Source organism: Myotis yumanensis, unplaced genomic scaffold, assembly GCF_028538775.1.
Source record: "Myotis yumanensis isolate MYYU_CA2020_CCGP unplaced genomic scaffold, mMyoYum1.0.hap1 SCAF_13, whole genome shotgun sequence".
NCBI classification, from domain to species: domain Eukaryota; kingdom Metazoa; phylum Chordata; class Mammalia; order Chiroptera; family Vespertilionidae; genus Myotis; species Myotis yumanensis.
In genome coordinates this window covers 55342322-55365442 of record NW_027223764.1, presented here as the reverse complement: position 1 = coordinate 55365442, position 23121 = coordinate 55342322, and the positions used below count along the sequence as shown (strand labels likewise).

At 41.9% G+C, this 23121-nt stretch overlaps 1 protein-coding gene across 2 annotated transcripts in view; it reads left to right on the top strand.

The window, feature by feature from the left end:
* The window catches only part of ZFAND4 (zinc finger AN1-type containing 4), an 81397-nt gene that overhangs the window by 17138 nt on the left and 41138 nt on the right, over positions 1–23121 (top strand). For both annotated transcript variants that reach the window (XM_070431972.1, XM_070431973.1), the window contains exon 3: positions 20411–20486. In XM_070431972.1, the coding sequence (XP_070288073.1) occupies positions 20411–20486 (76 nt within the window). The remainder of the gene's footprint in view (positions 1–20410; positions 20487–23121) is intronic.

Sequence of the window (23121 nt, the reverse complement as noted above, 5' to 3'; positions counted from 1 at the left end):
AATATAATTTATGTTTTATTTTTATTTTTAAATATATTTCTGTAGATTTCAGAGAGGAAGGGAGAGGAAGGGAGAGAGAGATACATCGGCTGCCTCCTGCATGCCCCACACTAAGGATCAAGCCCACAACTCAGGTATGTGCCCTGGCCGGGAATCGAAGCATAACCTGCTGGTTCATAGATCAGTGCTCAACCATTGAGCCATGCTGGGTAATTTATTTTTTTTTTTATTTTTATTTTTTTATTTTTTATTTATTTATTTATTTTTTTATTGCTTAAAGCATTACAAAGGGTATTACATATGTGTCCTTTTTCCCCCCCACCCTTGACAAGCCCCTGCCCTCCCTTACCCCCCAGTGTCTTATGTCCATTAGTTATGGTTATATGGATGCATACAAGTCCTTCAGTTGATCTCTTACTCCCCTCCCTCCTGTCCCCCAACCCTCCCTGGCCTTACCACTGAAGACCGACAATCGGTTTGAGGCAGCTCTGCCACTGTATTTATTATTGTTCAAAAGTTTGTAATGGTCTTAATTATCCATGAAAGAATGAGATCATGTGGTATTTTTCCTTCATTGACTGGCTTGTTTCACTTAGCATAATACTCTCCAGTTCCATCCATGCTGTTGCAAATGGTGAGTTCCTTCTTTTTAACAGCAATTTATTTTTTAAAAAATATTTTTATTGCTTGAGAGAGAGAGAGAGGAAGGGGGAAAGAGAGAGAGAGAGGGAGAGAGAGAGAGAGAGAGAGAGAGAAACATTCATTAATGTGAGAAAGAAACATCCATGGCTGCATCCTGCACACCCTCCTATTGGGGGATCAAGCTCACAACCCAACACGTGCCCTGACTGGGAATCAAACTGGCAACCTTTTGGTGCACAGAACAACACTCAACCAAATGAGCTACCCTGGCTAGGGCTATCTATATATATAAAAGGCTAACATGCTAAGTGTCCCGTAGGGAGTTTGACCGTGAGACCAGGAGTTTGATCGCTCGCTATGACGTGCCCTGACCATGAGGGGGCGGTGCGGAACATGGTGGGCGACCAGTGGCAACAGCAGGGCACTGAGGGAGTGAGGAAAAGAGGAGGCGGGAGGTGGGAAGGCAGGGGGAACTGCGCGGGTGGCAGTGCGCGGATGGTGAGGGAAGGGAGAGGCGGGGAGGTGGGGAACCTGCTGAGCCTGATCACCAGCCAGGCCTAGGGACCCTACCCATGCATGAATTTCACGCACCAGTCCTCTAGTAATTTATAAGTTTTGATAGCTGATGGTGCCTATACATTAAGGATTATTATGTCTTCTTGGAGAATTGACTCCCTTATCATTATGTAATACCTCTCCATCCCTGATAACTTTCCTTGCTCTTAAGTATACTTTATCTACAATTAATTTAGTGACTCCTGCTTTCTTTTGATTAGCATTAGCATGGCATATCTTTCTCCATCTTTTTACTCTCCCCTCCCTTTGAGGTATAGTTGAAAAAACTGTATCAGCCCCTATTCAATCAGCCCTCTGTATCTGTAGGTTTCACATTGATTAAAAATAGTTTCAATCTATGGTTAGGAATCCATAGATGCAGAGGGCTGACTATATGCATTGTTTTATGCCATTTTATTTATTTATTTATTTATTTATTTTATTTTATTTTATTTATTTATTTTTTATTCCTTACCTGAGGATATTTTTCCACTGATTTTCAGAGAGGCTGGAAGAGAGGGACAGACAGAGAGAAATAGCGATGTGAGAGAAACACATTGATTGGTTGCCTCTTGCATGTGCACCTACTGGAGCCCAGGCCCAGGAGGAGCCTGCAACCGAGGTATGTGCTCTTGATTGGAATTGAACCTGGGACCCTTCAGTCTGCAGGCCAACACTCTATCAACTGAGCCAAACCGGCTAGGGCTTTTATGCCATCTATAATAATTAAAGGGTAATGTGCTAATTAGACTGGGAGACCTTCTGGGAGACCTTCCAGATGTCCTTCTGGACAAAGCCATGGTGGCGTGGCCGAGGCAGAAGGCGGTTAGGGGTAATCAGGCCGGCAGGGGAGGGAAGTTGGGAGTGATCAAGCCGGCAGTGAGGCGCAGTTGGAGGCAAGCAGGCCAGCGGGGGGGAGGGTGGCAGTTGGGGGCGAGCAGGCCGGCTGGGGGGCAATTAAGGGCGATAAGGGCAGCAGGGGGGTCAGGTAGGGGTGAGCAGGCCAGCAGGGGGGTCAGTTGGGGGCGAGCAGGCTGGTGTGGGGGGCAGTTGGGGGCAAGCAGTCTGGCAGGGAGGCAGTTAGGGGCAAGCAGGCAGGCGGGGGCAGCAGTTGGAGGCAATCAGGCTGGCTGGGGGGGCAATTGGGGGTGACATATAATGACATATAATTCAAGGTAAAATTGTGTGTAATGAGAGTGCTAAGGCTTTTAGTATTATTCATGAAGAGGTTAAAGATGTGATTAACTTTAGACTTTATTTTATTAAATTTGATTACTTAAATTTCTATAGTAATCATTAGAGATTAGAAATAGTTATATAATTTCTAGATGATAGAAGTGCCTTACCTTCTTCTATCTATCTAAATTAATACATAAAGGAGAAGGCAGTTAAAGCAGGATAATTAGAAAACTCAAAGTAAGATAGTGAAAATGAATAGATATATGTCAGTAATTCCAATAAGGTAAAATGGATAAATCTCTTTAATTGAAATACAACTGATAGATTGCTTTTTTAAAAAAGTTCATATGAAATGCTTTTTTTACAAGAGACCTAATCTAAAATGTAAGGACAGCAAATGTTGAAAGTAAAGGATTGAAAGATACACCAGTAAAATACTAACCTGAAGAAAGTGGATATTTCTGTATTAATAAAGTTATATAAAATACATTATAAAGTGAAACGTGAATAAGTTATGTAAGAGGGATATTCATAGTAGTCTTGTTGGTAATGTCAAAATTCTAGAAACAACTCAAATGAGTACACTAGACTGGGTAAATTGTGGTATATGTAAATATATGTGCCATATATTGTAATTGAATTCTATGGGATAGTTCACAGCAGAGAAACTAATGGAATAATAGTCCCATGCATGACATGGATAAATTAAAAACAACGGTGAATAATAAAAGCAAATCATAGAGGAACACATACACTATGATTCCACCTATATAAAGATCAAGAATAAACGAAGAGAGAAGAACTATAAAAATAAAAAAGAATAAAATGCAATAACTACATACCTATTGGTAATTACTTTAAATGTAAATGGATTAAATGCTCCAATGATAAGGCATAGGGTGGCCCTGGCCAGTGTGGCTCAGTTGGTTGGAGCATCGTCCTCTACACCAACCTGGCAGGTTCCATTCTGGTCACCAGGTTGCGGGTTCGATCACCTGTTGGAGTGAATGTAGGAGGCAACTGATTAATGTTTCTCTCTCACATCGATGTGTGTCTCTCTCTCAAAAAATAAAAAATAAAAAAGATACAGGGTGGCTACATGGAGAAGAAAACAAGATGATTGAATATACTGTCTACAAGGGACCCACCTCAGAATGCAAAACACACACAGCCTAAAAGTAAAGGGATGGAAAGAAATATTTCATGTATACGGAAATAAATTTTAAAAAGCTGGGCAGAATACTTTTATCAGACAAAATAGACTTTAAAATAAAGGCTGTAACAAGAGACAAAGTGGCATTTCATAATGATAACAACTTTAAGGTATGCAAATATACCTCTTTCAGGGGAAGACTAGATGTGTGTTTCTATCTGCTGCCTCCGCACTGTGCCCTAGGATAGCTGTTTGTTTGTTTGTCACAGTCCCTTGGTGTACACATTAACATAAGGACTGCTGACCACCAGGGCCAGGCAATCAAGGGGTATCCCATGGACAGCAGCCACGAACACCAGCGTGCCAAACAAGTGCGTAAGATTGTTTCTAGGAGATACTAGCGACCTGGAGCAAGGCAAAGGGAGCGTGTGAAGATGACACCCACAGGCTCAAGACATTCTCATCATCTCAAATGAAGCCCTATACCCATTAAATAATCATTTTTTTCATACCCTTCTCCAATCCCCTATAAACAACTAATAATATACTTTCTATCTTTATGGATTTACTTATTCATATAACTGAAGTTATGTAATATGTAACCTTTTATGTGTGACTTGTTTTACTTAGCATAATGTTTTAGGGGGTCCATCTGTGTTTTATCATATATTAGTCCTTTCCTTTTTATAGCTGAATAATATTCCATTGTATGGATGGATATATACAACATTTTATTTATTCATTATTCAGTTGATGGACATTGATGTTGTTCCACTTTATGTATAATATGTATAAAGCTATGCACATATGTGTACAAGTCTTAGAGTATCTGTTATCAATTCTTTGGTTATACCTATGAGTGGAATTGCTGGGCCATATAATAATTTTATGCTTCAGTTTTTGAGACACTTCCTGTTTTCTCTGATCTATTTTGAGCTGATTTTGTCCATGGCTTAAGGTAGGGAGTCCAAATTTAATACTTTGCATGTGGGACAATATCCTGTTGTCTTAGCACCATTTTTTTTTTTTAAATTTTTTGCTTAAAGTATTACAAAGGGTATTACATAAGTGTCCTTTTTTCCCCCCCGCCCTTGACAAACCCCTACCCTCCCTTACTCCCCAGTGTCTTATGTCCATTAGTTATGCTTATATGCATGCATACAAGTCCTTCGGTTGATCTCTTACTCCCCTCCCTCCTGCCCCCCAACTCTCTCTGGCCTTCCCACTGCAGTTTGACAATCAGTTTGAGGCAGCTCTGCCTCTGTATCTATTATTGTTCAAAAGTTTGTAATGGTCTTTATTATCCATGAATGAGTGAGATCATGTGGTATTTTTCCTTCATTGACTGGCTTGTTTCACTTAGCATAATGCTCTCCAGTTCCATCCATGATGTTGCAAATGGTAGGAGTTCCTTCTTTTTAACAGCAGCATAGTATTCCATCGTGTAGATGTACCACAGTTTTCTAATCCATTCATCTACTGATGGGCACTTAGGCTGTTTCCAGATCTTAGCTATGGTGAATTGTGCTGCTATGAACATCTGGGTGCATATATCCTTTCTGATTGGTGTTTCTGGTTTCTTGGGATATATTCCTAGAAGTGGGATCACAGGGTCAAATGGGAGTTCCATTTCCAATTTTTTGAGGAACCTCCATACTGCCTTCCATAGTGGCTGCACCAGTCTGCATTCCCACCAGCAGTGCACAAGTGTTCCTTTTTCTCCACATCCTCTCCAGCACTTGTCGTTTGTTGATTTGTTGATGATGGCCATTCTGACAGGTGTGAGATGGTACCTCATTGTTGTTTTGATTTGCATCTCTCGGATGATTAGTTAGCACCATTTTTTATAAAGACTATTTTTTCCCTTTGAAATAATTTAGAACCCTTGTCAAAACTCAATGAACACATATATATGAGTTTTTTTCTGGTTTCTCAATGGTCTCCCATTGATTTATATGTCTTTCCTCATGCCAGAACCATACTGTCTTGATTACTGTAGCTTTGTAGTAAGTTGAAATTGGAAAGTGTAAATCTTCCACCTTTGTTCTTCCTTTTTGGGATTATATTCTTCCTTTTTGGGATTATATTCTTCCTTTTTCGGATTATATTGTCTCATCTCTTGCAAACTCAAGTTACTGGTATAGCAGGTTGCTTGAAATTGTCCCACAGCTCATTGATCTTTTCTTCTGACACTTTTTATTGTTCCATGTTTCATTTTGCTTAATTTCTCTATTGCTATACCTTTTAAAATTATTTTTATATTTTAGAGAGAGAGTTACTGGGGATCGAGCCTGCAACCCAGGCATATGCCCTGACCAGGAATTGAACTGGCGACTTCCCGCTTCATGGGTCAATGCTCAACCAATGAGTCTCACCAGCTGGGCTATGATTAATTTTTTTTAAGTGGGACTGGAGCAATATTCAGTCTAGGTCTAATCATTCCCTATTACTGAGGCAAGATCTTCCTAAATATGCTGCCCATTACCAGATGAATTGTGAGATTTTTTTTGAGTCTGGTTGGTGGGTTTCCTGTTTTCTATTCCTTTGTGAGTGCTGGGTGGTGTTCTCTCTCTGATGTTTTTTTCTTGCCTTGGGGTAGTTTCCTTATATGGTCACTGTTTTGCTGAATACTTGAATAGCACCTTCTGCATATTTCTGTTTTGCGGTTTTTTTCTCTCTGGTACTTTTTTTAAAATTAAATTTATTGGGTGACATTGGTTGACATGATCATATAGCTTTTAGGTGTGAGTTCCTATGTTATAAGATCTGTATATTGCATCCTGTGCCCACCACCCAAAGTCAAATCTTCTGCTGTCACCATGTATTAGGACCCCCTTCTCTCCCCTCTCCCTTTGTGGCCTTGGACTCTGAACTCCACTTTCAACTCTCTGAGTCTCCTGATATTCACCTCAATTTCCCATCCCTCTACATGGCTTGGACCTTCTCTCAGAGCAGTTCCAACTACTGCTCTCACAAGTGTAACAGTGAGTGACCTCAGTTACTGGAAATGGTTCCTTTATCTTCTACTAATTCTCATGTACACTCTTGTTACCTTGTGAGAATAATGTGTTTTTAATTTTTTTGGTAGATTCCTTTTCTAAAAGTTAAGGAAGTGTCTTTCTATTACTGATATTTGAAAACATACATTATTACTGTAACAACTGGCTCCAGAATTTTTCTTTGAGTGAGAACTTTGAGAAGAATCTACACTAATAAAAGACAAAGATGCTAATTAACCATACCTTTGCTATGCCCCAAGCCATGCCCACCAGCCAATCAGAGCGACTATATGCAAATTAACCCAACCAAGATGGCGGCCAGCAGCCACGGAGCTGGAGCAAGCAGGAGGCTTGGTTGCCCGGGCGATGGAGGAAGCCAAGCTTCCTGCCTGCTCTGAGCTGTCTGTGGCCTCCGCTCATGGCAACAAAGTTTCAATTATAGAAGACAAATAAATCCCAGATACCTGCTTCCAGCCAGCCTCCACTGGGAGCTTGGGTGGCTGGGGGCCATGGTCAGCCTGCAAACAGCCATCAGCCCCTCACCCAGGCTGGCCACACCCTCATGGGGTGACGGTCCCCGCTGGGGGGCTTAGCCAGCCTGAAAACAGCCCTTATCCCCTCACCCAGACTGGCCAGGCACTCCAGCAGGACCCCCCACCCTGAAGGGGCTGGCCAGCCTGCAAATGGCCCTCAGCCCCTCACCCAGGCTGGCCAGGCACCCCAGGGGAGACCCCCACCCTGAAGGGGCTGTGGCCAGCCTGCAAACAGCCATCAGCTCCTCACCCAGGCGGGCCAGGCACCCCAGTCGGGATCCCCACCCTAAAGGGGCTGTGGCCAGCCTGCAAACAGCCATCAGCCTCTCACCCAGACTGGCCACACCCTCATGGGGTGAGGGTCCCCGCTGGAGGGCTTGGCCAGCCTGCAAACTGCCGTCAGCCACTCACCCAGACTGGCCAGGCACCCCAGCAGGACCCCCCACCCTGAAGGGGGTGTGGCCAGCCTGCAAACAGCCATCAGCCCCTCACCCAGACTGGCTAGGCAACCCAAGGGGGGCTCCCACCCTGAAGGGTCTATGGCCAGCCTGCAAACAGCCATCAGCCCCTCACCCAGGCTGGCCAGGCACTCCTATATAATAAAAGGGTAATATGCAAATTGACCCTAACAGCAGAAAGACTGGGAATGACTGGTCACTATGACACACACTGACCACCAGGGGGCAGACGCTCAATGCAGGAGCTGCCCCCTGGTGGTCAGTGTGCTCCCACAGGGGGAGCTCTGCTCAGCCACAAGCCAGGCTGATGGCTGCCAGTACAGCGGTGGTGGTAGGAGCCTCTCCCGCCTCCTCAGCAGCGCTAAGGATATCCAACTGCAGCTTAGGCCTGCTCCCCGCTGGCAAGTGGACATCCCCCGAGGGCTCCTGGGCTGCCAGAGGGATGTCTGACTGCCAGCTTAGGCCCAATCCCCTCAATCCTGCCCTCACCTTCACCCTCACCGTGGCTGTACTATTTTGCATTCCCACCAGCAGAGCCTGAAGTTTCCTGTTGCTGCACATCTCATTAGCATTTGATGTCAGTGTTTTGGATTTGGCCATTCGAATAGATGTGTAGTGACATCTCACTGACATTTTAATTTCCATTTTCCTAATGACATATGATGTTGATCATCTTTTCAAATGCTTACTTGCTGTCTGTACATCTTTTTGGTGTTCAGGTTTTACCCCATTTTTAATTGGGTGGTTTGTTTTCTTATTGTTGAGTTTTAAGTGTTCTCTATAGTATATATTTTAGATAATAATCCTTTATCATATATGTTTCTTGCAAGTGTTTTCTCCCAGTCTGTGACTTGTCTTCTCATTCTCTTGACATTGTCTTTAATAGAGCATATTTTTTTAAAAAATTTAATGGTCTAGTTTATCATTTATTTCTTTCATGGATCATACTTTTGGTATTGTGTCTAAAAAGTCACCACCATACCCAAGGTCTTCTAGGATTGTTTGCATGTTATCATCTAGGAGTTTTTTAGTTTTGCAATTTACATTTAGGTTTCTGATCCATTTTGAGTTAATTTTTGTGAAGGGGATAAGATCTGTGTGGAGATATGTTTTTTTAAAAAAAGTGAATATTCAGTTGTTCCAGAACCATTTATTGAAGAGACACTGTATTGGGGACATGTTGAATGGCTGGATATGTTTGCCTAGGGTTCAGGGAAGATATCTATGCTAGGGAGAGAAATTTGAGAGGCTGATATTTAGCTGGTAGGATGAGCTCTCCAAAAGATAATCTACATCAAGCATGTCAAACTCAAAGGCTAACATGGGCCAAATAAACAAGGTTTAAGTTTATGTGGGCCACAAAAAAAACAAAAGCTTCAATTTTCATAGAAACGTAGGTTTATTTTGAATAGAGATATGATGAATACAAAGGGCTGAAATAAACGAGTAATTGTTAACATAAAATAATGGAACTTTAAAAAAAAATTAATACTTTTTCTTAACTTACCAGACACTGAATAACTACACAAATTAATAAGCGTAATGCAAATAAACCAATTTTTCTTGTTCTCCGAAAGGGAACTATATCCTGTTGCGCACACCAAACAAGTCAGTACAAGATTAATGACGTAGCAATCTGCTGCTAAAATATTCGCTGCTAGTATTAGTAGAGAGAAATGGTGCACCTGTGCATAAGGCGCTTAAGGGAAATGAATGCAGAATGATTATAGTAATCAGTCATTAGTGAACATTGTAGTTTGTTATTAATAACTAGAGGCCCGGTGCACGAATTCATGCACCAGTGGGGTCCCTTGGCCTGGCCTGTGGGATCAGGCCGAAATCAGCTCTCCAACACCTCCTGAGGGGTCCTGGGTTGTGAGAGGGTGCAGGCCAGGCTGAGGGACTCCACCAGCGCACGACTGGGGCTGGAGAGGGATGTGGGAGGTTGGCCATCTGGGGAGGGCCTGCAGGAGGGCTCCAGGGTGTGTCCAGCCTGTCTTGTTCAGTCCCAATTGGCTGGACTCCAGCAGCAAGCTAACCTATCAGTCAGAGCGCCTGCCTCCTGGTGGTCAGTGCACGTCATAGCAAGTGGTTGAGCGGCCTTAGCATATCATTAGCATATTACACTTTGATTGTTGAACAGATGACTGGATGACTGGACACTTAGTATATTAGGCTTTTATTAATAGGATTATGTGTAACAGGATATTGTAAAAATTAAATTACAAAATATTTATTAAAACATTTCTTGCCCTAACCGGTTTGGCTCAGTGGATAGAGCGTCGGCCTGTGGACTCAAGGGTCCTAGGTTCGATTCCAGCCAAGGGCATGTACCTTGGCTGTGGGCACATCCCCAGTAGGGGGCGTGCAGGAGGCAGCTGATCGATGTTTCTCTCATCGATGTTTCTAACTCTCTATTCCTCTTCCTTCCTCTCTGTAAAAAAAAATCAATAAAATATATTTAAAAAACAAAAAAACATTTCTTACTGTTATATTAGCTGGGCTGCAAAAATATTCATTGTGTGTTGCATGTGACCTGTGGGCTGTGAGTTTGACATGCTTGGTCTACATTGAAAAAGAAAAGAGATCTGAGGGTACTGCAAAATTAAGAAGTCAGGGAGTTGAGGTTGAGCAGCCTGGGGAATTGAGAGGGAGTGGCTAAAGAGGTAATAATAAAACCAAGAGAATGTGGTATCTTAGGAATAAAATGTTTCTAGGAGGAGTAAGTGACCAGTTGCTTTGATAAGCCCAGGAGGAAGAGAATTGACTATTGACCATTGAATTTAGCAAATAGAGTTTAATTGGTAATTTTGATTGCATAGCTAAGTTGGTATTGGACAGATTTCTCCACTGAAAAGTTACTGTTTTTATCTTTGCAATCCTATATAATAAAAGCCTAATATGCAAATTGTCCCCTCGACCGGGAGTTCTGCTGGGAGTTCAATGGCTTGCTATGATGTGCACTGACCACTAGGGGGTGGCGCGGACCATAGCTGGTGTTGGTGATGTGGTGCTGGCAGCAGGTGGCAGTGGAGGTGCTGCAGGCCCCCATGGGCCCCAATGAGAAGCGGGATCAGGGTGGGATGGGGGAGCAGGTGAGTGGGCTGCACCAGGCCAAGGCGGGTGCAAGCCACTGGTCGCCGGGTGGAGGCCTGATTGCCCTGCTGATCTGATTGCAGGGCGACCAGTGGTGGCAGCAAGGGGGCGGCAGCATGATTGGTGGGGCAATCGAGCCCCCACAGGCAGCAACCAGCCGGGGCGGTGGGGGGTTGGGGGGCGGGCGTTGGAATTGCTGCCCTACTCCCTCAGCACCTGGGAGCCGGGCAGCAGCTAGGCAATCAGTGGGGCATTCGGGCCCTGCAGGCGGTGACCAATGGCAGCGGCAGCAGCACAATCGGCCAGGCGATCAGGCCCTTGGCAGGCGGTGACCAGCTAGGGCGACAGGGGGCGGGGCCACCGCCTGGCTCCCAGGCACTAAAGGAGAAAGGGCAAATAACAATATTAAAATATTTCTTCTAATTATTTTTGTTCAATGTGCACGAATCGGTGCAGCTGGCCACTAGTTAATAAATATCTTGTGAGGCCTACCTTGATCTTGTTCTTACTATTTTGGCCAATAATTTTAGTATTCATTGATGACTTTGCCAGGAACACTTGTTACTGTAGTATTTGCCTGGTGATGATTTTTCTATTTCCCTTATTGCTTCTGCATTTATTGGCATTCTACTGTAAGGAAATGCGGCCCATTAGCCCTTATTATTTATTTATCCAGTTATTTATATCAGCATGGGCTCATGGATATTTATTTTATTCTATGGATTATGCTATATTACTGTTGTTATTTTATTGCTAAAATTGTCACAAATTTAACTATTGGGAGTACCTTCAAATTGGTTCCCATGGAAGTGGCACGGTTCATATGTCCTTTGGAAATGTCCCCATTATTTTTTAGGCATATCCTTGCTTTGTGTGATACCACAAAACGTTCCAGGTTAATCTTATATTTTTCCTGCCTCAGTCCTGCCATCGGTCATTTCTCTAAGGTTATTTTTATTGGAATTCTAAGATTACTTAATGGAAAGGTATGTAGAAACCAAGATCCAAGTACTAAGTGTGCGCACATGGCTATTGGGGTATAATTGCTTCTAGGCCTTCATAATGGACGGAGATAGGAAATATGTATATTTGCTACACATGTATATTTCTTTATCCAAATCTTATATATATTAAAAACCAGGATTTCATACAGATACCTCTAATTTCAATTTATTACCACAGTATTCATTCTAGCCTTTTCTCTTTCCTCATTTATAACTTCTTTCTTGCACAGTGATAAACTTGTTTCACATTATTCACAATCTATCTACTTATCTACTTATTTGCTCAAACTTACCATACACATGAATTAGTTTCCAATCACTAACCCATCTATATATATATAAAGAGGTAATATGCAAATTGTCCATTGCGGTGTCACAGTAACGACCGTTCAACAGGCTGCACATTCATAGAGCACCTCTAGGTCCCCCCCCCGCCCCCCCCCCCCCCCCCCCCGTTCCCATGGGTGGTGGTGGCAGCTCCCTTCCACTTCCCGAAGCAGCTCGGCTCCCTCCCAGCTCCCTCGGGTGGTGGTGGCTTGCTTCCACCTCCCACGGGTGCTGGCAGCTTGCTCCTGCCTCCCATGGAAGTGGCGCAGCTCCCGTGGAAGCAGCATGGCTCCTGCAGGCGTGCTGTGGCTCCCACCGGCTCCCGCAGGTGCACTGTGGCTCCCGCGAAAGTGGCGGGTGACTTACTGCATGTGATATCGCACACTGGGCCACTAGTATCTACATAAGAAACAGTTTTACTAACTAGAGTATTATATTTCTGTACAGTCCTTAGCCTACAGTATACAGTCAATATATAGTATTTTCTTTATCTATTTGTGTCAATAAACATTTAGGTTGCTTCTATCTCTTGACTGTTTTGGATAATGCTGCAATGAACATGGGTGTGCAAATATCTCTTCCAGATCCTGATTTCTTTTGATATATACCAAGAAGTGGAATTTCTGATCATATGGTAATTCTAATTTTAATTTTTGAGGAGCAGTAATTCTAATTTTACTGTTTTCCATTGTGGCTAATTCTATATTCCCCCCAACACTGCACAAGGGTTCTAATTTCTTCATATCCTTGCCAAAATTTATGATTTTTCTGAGGTTTTTTTGTCTTTGCTAGCAGACATCCTAATGGTTGTGATATTATATAGTGATTTTAATTTGCATTTTCCTGATGATTAATGATGTCGACTATCTTTTTGTATAAAAGCCTAAGCAACTGTTATGACCGAACGACCGGAACGACCAGTTGACTAGTTGCTATGATGCACACTGACCACTAGGGGGCAGACGCTCAATGCAGGAGCTGCCCCTGGTGGTCAGTGCACTCCCACAGCCAACCTCCCCATGGCCAGCCAACCTCCCCTGTTCCTCCCCCCAGCCAGCAAATCTCCTTCGGTCCCTCCCCCCATCTGGTAGGCCCCATCCGGCAGCCAGCAGGCCCTGCCCTGGCTGGCTCAGCCCCAATCAGGACTGGGCGAGACAGCCCTGATAGGCCCTGATTGCTGGCCAGGCCTAGGAACCCCACCTGTGCACGAATTGCATGCACCAGGCCTCTAGTCTTTTCATATGCTTATTGGCCATCTATCTGTATGTCTTCTTTAGAGAAATGTCTATTCAAGTCCTTTGCTCATTTTAGAATCAGATTCTTTTTGTTATTGAGTCCAGTGTAATTCGTTTGCCTTATAAGTGATTGTGTATTTGTGTGTGTGTATGTGTGTGTGTGTGTGTGTGTGTGTGTGTGTGTAACTGTTGGAGATTTTTATCTTTATCATCAAAATCAAAGAGTTCTGGGTGAATTTTCCCATGTACCTAGTAGATCATTTCAACTTGTAAATTCAAGTCTTTTGGTCTTTTTCTATTTCTGGGAGTTTTCCAGGGTTATAGTTTTAAATATTAGTTCTGTTTCACTGTTTTGTTTTTCTTTTCCAGGGACTTTGGTAATATGAATATTATTCCTTCTTGGCCTTTTATTTCCACTACTTTTTCTCTGATCCTTCTTTCTTCTTTTTGTAATTTTCATTCTCTTGTTTTTCTGCCTTGCCCCTTACTAAATATGTATTTGAGTTGATTATCTCTTGTAATTTATTCTTATTTTTGAGGTAATTTTATCTTTTTCCTTCATTTCTTTTCTAAGTTTAGTCAGCTCTTTTTTATTTCTCTCTATTTTTGTGTGTGTGTGGACATTTTCTGTTCTAATTAAAAAATTATATTTAAAAATTGATTTTAGAGAGAGGAAAGGAGAGAGAAAAGAAACAAACAAACATTGATGTGAGAAACATCAATCAGTTGCCTCCTGCACATGGTTGATCAGAGATCAAACCCACTACCTGGTTATGTGCCCTGACCACAACTTGATACTGCAACCTTTTGGTGTACAGATGACGCTCCAACCAACTGAGCCACACTGACCATGGCTCTAGTCTTAATTTTTGGACTTCTGATTCAAAGCATTTTCTTAAATATCTTCAAATGCTTGAGTAAGTTGTGGGTGTGGCTCTATAGTGTTCTTCTTCACAGCTTTTTTTTTTTTTTTTTTGGTAAAATTTACCTTGGTTGATAGGTGTGGAATTTTGTTTGCTAGTTTTTACTATTAACTCTTTATGGATTTGTTAATTTTTACCTTGTTGATTTTTGTGGTATTGGAGTGTTTTACAGATTCTGTTTAATGGAGCTCTCCCTATTAGTAGAGCAATGTGCAGATATTTTAGTAGATGTTTTATGTTTTGTGGTGATGGGTGAATTTTGAGTCCTAGAGTCCTTTTGTCTTTTAGGACTCTTGAGTTTTTCACCCCTTATTCCTTTTCCCCTTGACTGCTGGATTACTGAAGGGTTCTCTCTCTCTCTCTCTCTCTCTCTCTCTCTCTCTCTCTCTCTCTCTCTCTCTCTCTTTTTGTCCCCTGCCCCACAACCCTTTTTCCAAGCTCCTTCAAGCTTTAAAGTCCCTTCCTTGTAGCCAGTGCTCTAATCTACCTGAGTTCCTTTTGTAGACTTTTCAGACTTAGAATGGCCTTCTCTTCTTTGTGATGGTTTTATGTTGAATTTATATAATGTCACTTGCTTCTCTCTCTCTTCTCCAAAATTTTTCTCAGTGAGCCCTGCAGGGGCAGAAGCATGAGACATCCTGCACTGGGAATGAGTGATTGCCCCTTTTTATTTCCAGTTATTTTGAAATTTGAACATTAGCTGACTTTGAGTTATAAGGGCTAAAGGCATGGTTTCTTTGTATCATTTCTCTTCTCTTTGTTTTGGGAGGAGATATTTGGAGATGGGAACTATGTTTCAGCATTGTCTTTAGTTATCCATAAATCCTACTGATTCTGGTTTATTTTCTAAATGCAGATATGAACATGTTGTCAAACACAAATGTATCTGTGTGAAAACTCTAAAAAAGACAAAGCCATGTGCTTGAGTAATTATTAGGATTAGATGAGGTCATGAGGATGGGCCCCTCTTGATGGGATTAGTGCCTTTATGAGAAGAGACACAAGAAAGCTCCCATTCTCTCTGTGTACACTCAGAAAGAAGTAGTCATGTGAGCACACAGGAAGATGTCAGATGTCTACAAGCCAAGAGAAGAGGCCTCAGAATGAAACCTATTTTTCTAGAACCTTGATCTTGGACTTTCCAGCCTCTAGAACTATAGGATCTATTCGTAACATTTGGGGAATATATATATATATTTTTAAAATATATTTTATTGATTTTTTACAGAGAGGAAGGGAGAGAGATAGAGAGTTAGAAACATCGATGAGAGAGAAACATTGATCAGCCGCCTCCTGCACATCTCCTACTGGGGATGTGCCCGCAACCCAGGTACATGCCCTTGACCGGAGTCGAACCTGGGACCCCTCAGTCCGCAGGCCGACGCTCTATCCACTGAGCCAAACCGGTTTCGGCATATTTCTTTTTAAAACAGTTTTTTTGTGTGTTTAACAATTGGATGGCACTTTAATATATATTTGTCATAATTTACTTATACAGTCTTCTATTAAGAGATATTTTTACCTATCCAATTATTCATTATTATAAACAAAGCTGTGATAAGTAATATATGGGTGCCAGTGTATTTGCAAATAGCACTTACTGTTACTATTCTAGTGAATTTATTTTATAGTATCACAAGCAAAAGTAATTAGAGAAGGCAGTATGTGACATGTTTGAAAAAGATTTTCATCAATATCAGTATCCATTAAATGCTGTCTGTGTGTATAATGCTCATTCTCTGGCTAGTATAGTGCAAATATTCTTTGGGCATTCAAATGTGCAGCTTGCCCCCTGCCTCCCGCCCCCCGCCAAAAAAAGGTTACTTATGCTGGAGTGTGGAATCTACCTTAATATCCCTTTAACATCACAAAAATGTAAAGAAACTGTCATTCAGGCTATTATTTTTAGCATTGAAAAAATTTTTTAAAAATATATTTTATTGATTTTCTACAGAGAGGAAGGGAGAGAGACAGAGAGCTAGAAACATCAATGAGAGAGAAACATCGATCAGCTGCCTCCTGCACATCACCCACTGGGGATGTGCCCGCAACCCAGGTACATGCCCTTGACCGGAATCGAACCTGGGACCTTTCAATCCGCAGGCCGACGCTCTATCCACTGAGCCAAACCGGTTTCGGCTGAAAATTGTTCATAATATACTTTTTTCCTTCCAAGACCGAGTTATTCTGTAATTAGTATTCAAGCTTCACAAAAAAAGGATGTTAATATACAATTATAACTATAATCACAGACAAACACTGAAGTGGAAGGAATTTTCTAATATATTAATTTTTTTTTATTGGAAATTATATTTTCTGCTTTCTCTTTTCAAAGTTACTGGCATTCCCATTCACAAGAAATGTGAAAGATGCCACCTTAATCACTAAATAAATTCACATATGAGCAGTCATCATTCCATGTGAACATGTTACTCTGGGAACAGATTTTTAGAATACAAACCCCTAAGGACAGTAAACTAAATGTTTTATATATTGTATAATGCTCATTCTCTGGCTAGTATAGTGCAAATATTCTTTGGGTTTATGTATGTTTGCTAGGGTTATATCCTCTTGTTGTGTTAATCCCTTTAGTATTATGTAGTGGCCATCTTTGTCTCTTTTTACAGCCTTTGCTTTGAAGTCTATTTTGCCAAGTATAAGTATTGTTACCCCTGCTTTTTTTTCTTTTCCATTTGCATGGAAAATTTTTTCCCATCCCTTTACTTTCAGTCTGTGTGAATCTTTTGTTTTGAGGTGGGTCTCTTGTAGACAGCATTGATATGGGTCATGTTTTCTTATCCAATCAGCTACTCAGTTCTTTTGATTGGAGCATTTACTCCATTTACATTTAAGGTTATTATTGATAGGTACTTATTTACTGCCACTTTTTTCTTTATACATATGTTCCTCTCTCTCAATTTCTTCTTCTTTTTTTAAAGCACTCCCTTTAGCATTTCCTGCAATCCTGGCTTAGTGGTATATACTCCTTTAGCCTTTTTTTTTTTTTTGGTCTGGGAAGCTTTTATTTCCCCTTCAATTTTAAACGATAGCCTTGCTGGATAGGGTAGTTTTGGGTTCAGGTCCTTGTTTTTCATTAATTTGAATACTTCATGTAAATCCCTTCTGGCCTCAAGTGTGTATTTTGAGAAATCAGCTGACATTCTAATGTTATTCTAAAGTGAATTTGTCAGTAACTTTCAATCTCTCTCTTGCTGCCTTTAAGATTCTTTCTTTGTCTTTAATGTTTGACATTTTTATTATGATGTGTCTTGGAGTGGGTCTCTTTGGGTTCATCTTGATTAGAATTCTCCGTGCTTCCTGAATTGTGTAACTTTTTCCTTCACCAGGTTAGCAAAGTTTTCTGTCATTATTTCTTTGAACAGGCTCTCCATTCCTTGCTCACTTTCCTCTCCTTCTGGCACCCCTATGATGCAAATGTTGTTACATTTCATGTTGTCCCCAAGTTCCCTTAAACTATCTTCCTGCTTTTCAATTCTTATTTTCTTTTTTGCTGCTCTAATTATGTTTTGTCCTCCAAGTCACTGATTTGATCTTCTGCCTCATTTAATCTACTTTTTTTTCCTTCCAGTGTATTCTTGATGTCAGATATGTTATTCTTAATTTTCAACTAATTATTATTTCTGGTTTGTATTTCTTGTTTTATACTACTGTAGTTCCCACTAAGTTTCTTGAAATTCTCACTAAGTTCATTGAGCATCCTTATAACCATTACTTTGAACTCTATATCTGATAAATTGCTTGCTTCCATTTCATTTAGCTCTTTCTGGGGTTTCCTCTTCTTATTTCATTTGGGGGTTGTTTCTCTGTCTCTCCCTTTGCATTTGTTTCTGTGTATTAGAGCAAATTGCTATGCCTCCCAGTCTTCATAGGATTGCCTTACAAGTAAGTATTTTGTGGGGCCCAGTGGTGCAATCTCTTAGATACCCCAAGCTGGGCGATCCAGGAATGTCCCTGGTTGTGAGTTATTTGTGCTCTCCCGTTATAATTGGGTCCTGAACGCTGCTGTCCTGTTCATGGGAGGAATCTCCTCTCAGGCTGGCTGACATTTAGGCTCACCCCTAACTAAGTTGTGAGAGCTGTTGTGCAGGTGCTGGCAGAACAAAGCAAAACACAACAAAACAAGAAACAAAATAAAAACATATACAGTCCACCTACAACAACAACAAATGTAGCCACAAAGAAGAGAGAATTAGGGAGAGTGATCCAGAATCTTACTCTGCCCTCAGCTGGGCAGAGATCCTTGTATGCAATCCAGTGGGATCAGCTGGAAACCTGGAATTTCTATCATCTCTCCTATGAGGGGAAAGCACCAGTCAGGTTCCTGGGTTGGTGGGATGGTTATCAGCCAAGTGACTGATGCTTCCTGAGACTGTTCAAACCTATAGGCTTGGCCTCTGATTTTGTCTCCCCTGCAAAGCTCAAGATGCAGGGCTCCTGAGGGTGAGGCTGGATGTATCGCCTACGGTGGGTTTTTTTTTCCTTTTCCTGAGCTGTGGCTACTAGAATGGGCCAGAGCCTCTGAGGAAAATGGCCATTTCAGTTTGTGAGGGTGGAACTGGATGCAGGTCTCTCAGCCACCTCTTTTCCATGCCTCCCCCGCACCCAGTGTTTCCTACCCCAGCCTTTCCTCAGGTATCTTCAGTTCACACCACTCTCCCTCCACTGAAAGCCTGGGGTAAGTTAGTTGCTAAAAATGAAAATCCTGTGCTCTGGATTAAAAAACAAACAATAACAACAACAAAAAAACACCCTGCAGCTTTATGTCTGACGGGCTCCACACTCCCTGGTGGTCAGTGGTCCTGCTGCCTTTCATAGCTGGATGTTACGTGGGTCACTGGTCTTGGCTCTAGTGCTCTAGTATGAGGAGTCCAGCTTGGGTCCTGGGCCTCCATCTTCTCAGGGGAAAAAACCCTCCTGTAGCCGAGAACTTCCTCTTCACTCTTGGCCTGCTGCCTGTGAAAGCTGGGTCAGCCTTTCTCATGACCTCGCCCTTCCCACTGGTCGCCAGGCGTTTTCTGTCTTTCCTTGATATAAGCCTTCTCCTCAGCTGGACCTCAGTTGGTAATTCCAGATGAATGTTCCCCACTTTAGTGGTATTTCTAGTCTGGCCCTGGGAGGATGTGCAAGAAAGGTCTGCCTATTTGGCCACCACCTTTCTGTCTCTTGCTATTTTTTTTATTTAGCTATTATTGACATATATGAGTTTCCGGTGCACCACATAATCCTATATAATAAAAGGCTAATATGCAAATCAACTGAATGGTGGAATGACCGGTCACTATGATGCGCTCAATGCAGGAGCTGCCCCCTGGTGGTCAGTGCACTCCCACAGGGGGAGCACTGCTCAGCCAGAAGCCCTGAGCCAGGCTCACGGCAGCGCTAAGGATGACTGCTAGTGGGGAGTGGGCCTAAGCCGTCATTTGGACATCCCCTGAGGGCTCCTGGACTTCGAGAGGTTGCAGGCTGGGCCGAAGGACCCCCCCCCCCCCCCCACCGAGTACACACATTTTGTGAACTGGGCCTCTAGTGATTTAATATTTGTATGTATTGCAAAATGATCTCCACAATAAGTCTAGTTAATATCCATCAGCATAAAGTTACAAAAGTTTTTTTTAATTAAAATTTTTATTGATTTTTAGAGAGAGGAAGGGGAGAAGGGAAGCATCAAATTGTCATTCCCCTTATTTATACATTCATTGGTCTATTTCTGTATGTGCCCTGACTAGGGATCAAACCTGCAACCTTGGCATATTGGGACAGCACTCTAACCAACTAAGCTACCTGGCCAGGGCAAAAGTTTTTTTTTTTTTTTCCTATGATGAAAACTTTTAGGATCTCTCTTGGCAACTTTTAGATATACAACACAATATTATGAATTCTAGTCTCCATATTATACATTACATCCCCATGATTTATTTTATGGCTGGGAATTTGTACATTTTAACTGCCTTTACCCATTCCCACTCATACGTTTAACCTTGACTGTAACCCTGAATGAAGACTTGTACTTTGCAGCATTTAGAACTGTCTTCCAGTTTCAAGGTCAGAGAGTTACTGAAACATACTGTTCTTTTCTAAAGTGAGTGGATTGGACTATATCTACGTTTAGCTATGTCTTTTACCTGTGATTCTGTAAATTTTAGTTAAGTACTCAGCATTCAATATAGAAGTGTGTTTAATTTCTTGTTGTTATTGTTATTATTTTCATTTCATTCATAGCTTTGTATCATACTTTTAAGAAGATTCTATTGCATTTTAAACCATTTTTTATAACCTTTCCCTAAGGTATTCCCATCTGTCAGCAGCACTTAATTTGGAATAACGTGGAACTTGAAGATGATTATTGCTTGAATGATTACAAGTGAGTGTAATTGCATATTAATTGTTTTATAGATGCTCAGTATTGCGACTTCATTTAGTACCATTGTTTTTCTTCTGAATCCGTGGATCATGTCTCTTCTTCTGAATAGTTCTGTTTTTTAGATTTCAGTGTAAATCCCGAACTAAATAAACTGTTGAACAAAACAGAAACAGAAGCATGGAAACGTGTGGAACAGACTGACAGCTGTCAGAGGGGTGGGGAAGCGGGGACTGGATGAAAGAAGGTGAAGGGATTAGCCAAAAAACTTATATACATACTATACAGACACAGACAACAGTATGGTGATAGAGGGAAAGGAGCAGTGGGGGGTAGGTGGAGCTGGGCAAAGGGGGAGAAAATGGGGACATAAAGAGATTTTGCTTGGAGTGATGGATACACAATGCAGTTTGCAGATAATGTTTGGGTTTTTTTTGCCAATTTATTATTATATTTTAATTAGAGGCCCAGTGCATGAAAATTCATGCACTGGAGGAGGAGCCCCTTAACCTGGCCTGCGCCCTCTCACAGTCCAGGAGTCCTCAGGGGCGGGAGGTGACCCGGAAATCAGGGGAAGGCGACACCCCATCACACCTCTGCTGCTGCCACTGCCAGCAGCACAAGCCTCGGCCGGCCCTGGTTACCTGAGCCGCTAGGGCAGCCACCATCTGAGGCTTGCCTGTGCCTCAGGCCAGCCCTGGTTGGCTGGGAAGCTGAGGGGACTGAGGGACTCTGGAGGCAGGCATGTGGCAAGGCCGGGCCTGCCTGTGGGTGGGCCCGGCCTTGCCGCACACCTGCCACCCCAGCAGGGTGGAGAGGACTGGGCACCGCCATCTTGTGGCTGTGAGTGCTGCCATCTTTGAGGGTATGGCAGTCAATTAGCATATTCCCTCCTGATTGGCTGTGGGCGCCGCTATCTTTGAGGGTGGGGCAGTAATTACCATATTCCCTCCTTATTGGCTGTGGGCACTGCCATCTTGCAATGACATGAGTGTCAATTAGCGTATTCCCTCTTTATTAGATAGGATGTGTGTTTTTTTGTTGTTGATGGTACCCTTTACCCCCTGCTCCCAGCCCCAATGCCCCCCCTCCCAGGTCTTTCCCACCCTATTGCCCCTGTCCATGGGCTATGCATATAAGTATATACGTTCTTTGGTTTATCTCTTCTCATTCCCCCAGCCCCACCTCAAGATATGTCAATCTGTTTCATGCCTCCATGCTTCGGGTCTTATTTTATTGGTCAATTCATTTTGCTCATTAGAGTCCACAAATAAATAAAATCATGTGATACTTTTCTTTCTCTGTCTGGCTTATTTTACTTAGCATAATATTTTCCAGGTCCTCCAGGCTGTCCCAAAGGGTAAGAGGTCCCTCTTTTTAATACCTGCATAGTATTCCATTATGTAAATATCCCACAGCTTTTTTATCCATTCATCTGCTGATGGGCACTCGGGCTGTTAAAAAAACTTAGCTATTGTAAATAACGCTGCTATGAACATAGGGATATATATATTCTTTCTGATTGATGTTTCGTGATTTTTAGGATATATTCCCAGAAGTGGGATCACTGGGTCAAACAGAAGTTCCATTTTTAATTTTTTGAGGAAACTATACTGTTTTCCGTAGCGGCTGCACCAGTCTGTATTCCCACCAGCAGTGAACTAGTGTTCCCTTTTTTGTACATCCTTGCTAGCACTTGTTTATTTTTTATGATAGCCATTCTAACAGGTGTGAGGTGATATCTCATTGTGGTTTTAATTTGCATTTCTCTGATGAGTAGTTATTTTGAGTATTTTTTCATGTGTCTCTTGGCCATCAGTATTTCCTTTTTGGAGAAATTCCTATTTAACTCTTCTGCCCATTTTTTAATTGAAGTGTTTGTCTTCCTTTTGTTGAGTTGTATGAGTGCTTTATATGTTTTGGATATTAACCCCTTATCAGATGTATCATTGACAAATATGTTCTCCCATTCAGTGGGTTCCCTTTTCATTTTGATGATGGTTTTTCTTTGCTGTGCAGAAGCTTTTTATTTTGATGTAGTCCCATTTGTTTATTTTCTCCTTAGTTTCCTTTGCCCTAAAGATGTATCGGCAAAAATTCTGCTGTGTGAGATGTCTGAGATTTTACTGCCTATGTTTTCTTCGAAGATTGTTATGATTTCATGCTTTACATTTAAGTCTTTTATCCATTTTGAGTTTATTCTTGTGTATGGTGTAAGTTGATGGTATAGTTTCATCTTTTTCATCTGTCCGTCCAATTTTCCCAGCACCATTTGTTGAAGAGGTTGCCTTTTCTCCATTGTATGTTTTTGCTTCCTTTGTCAATTATTAATTGACTGTATGGTGTGGGTCAATTTCTGGGGCTTCTGTTCTGATCCATTGGTTTGATTATAATGACTTTGTAGTATAGTTTGATATCCGGTATTCTGATCCCTCCAACTTGGTTCTTCTTTCTTTTCTTTCTGCCACAGCTATTTGGGATCTTTATGGTTCCATATAAATTTTTGGAGTATTTATTCTAGTTCTGTGACGTGTGCCATTGGTATTTTACTGGTAATAGGAATTGAATTGAATCTATAGTTTGCATTGGGTAGTTTAGACATATTAATGATGTTAATTCTTCCAATTCATGAACATGG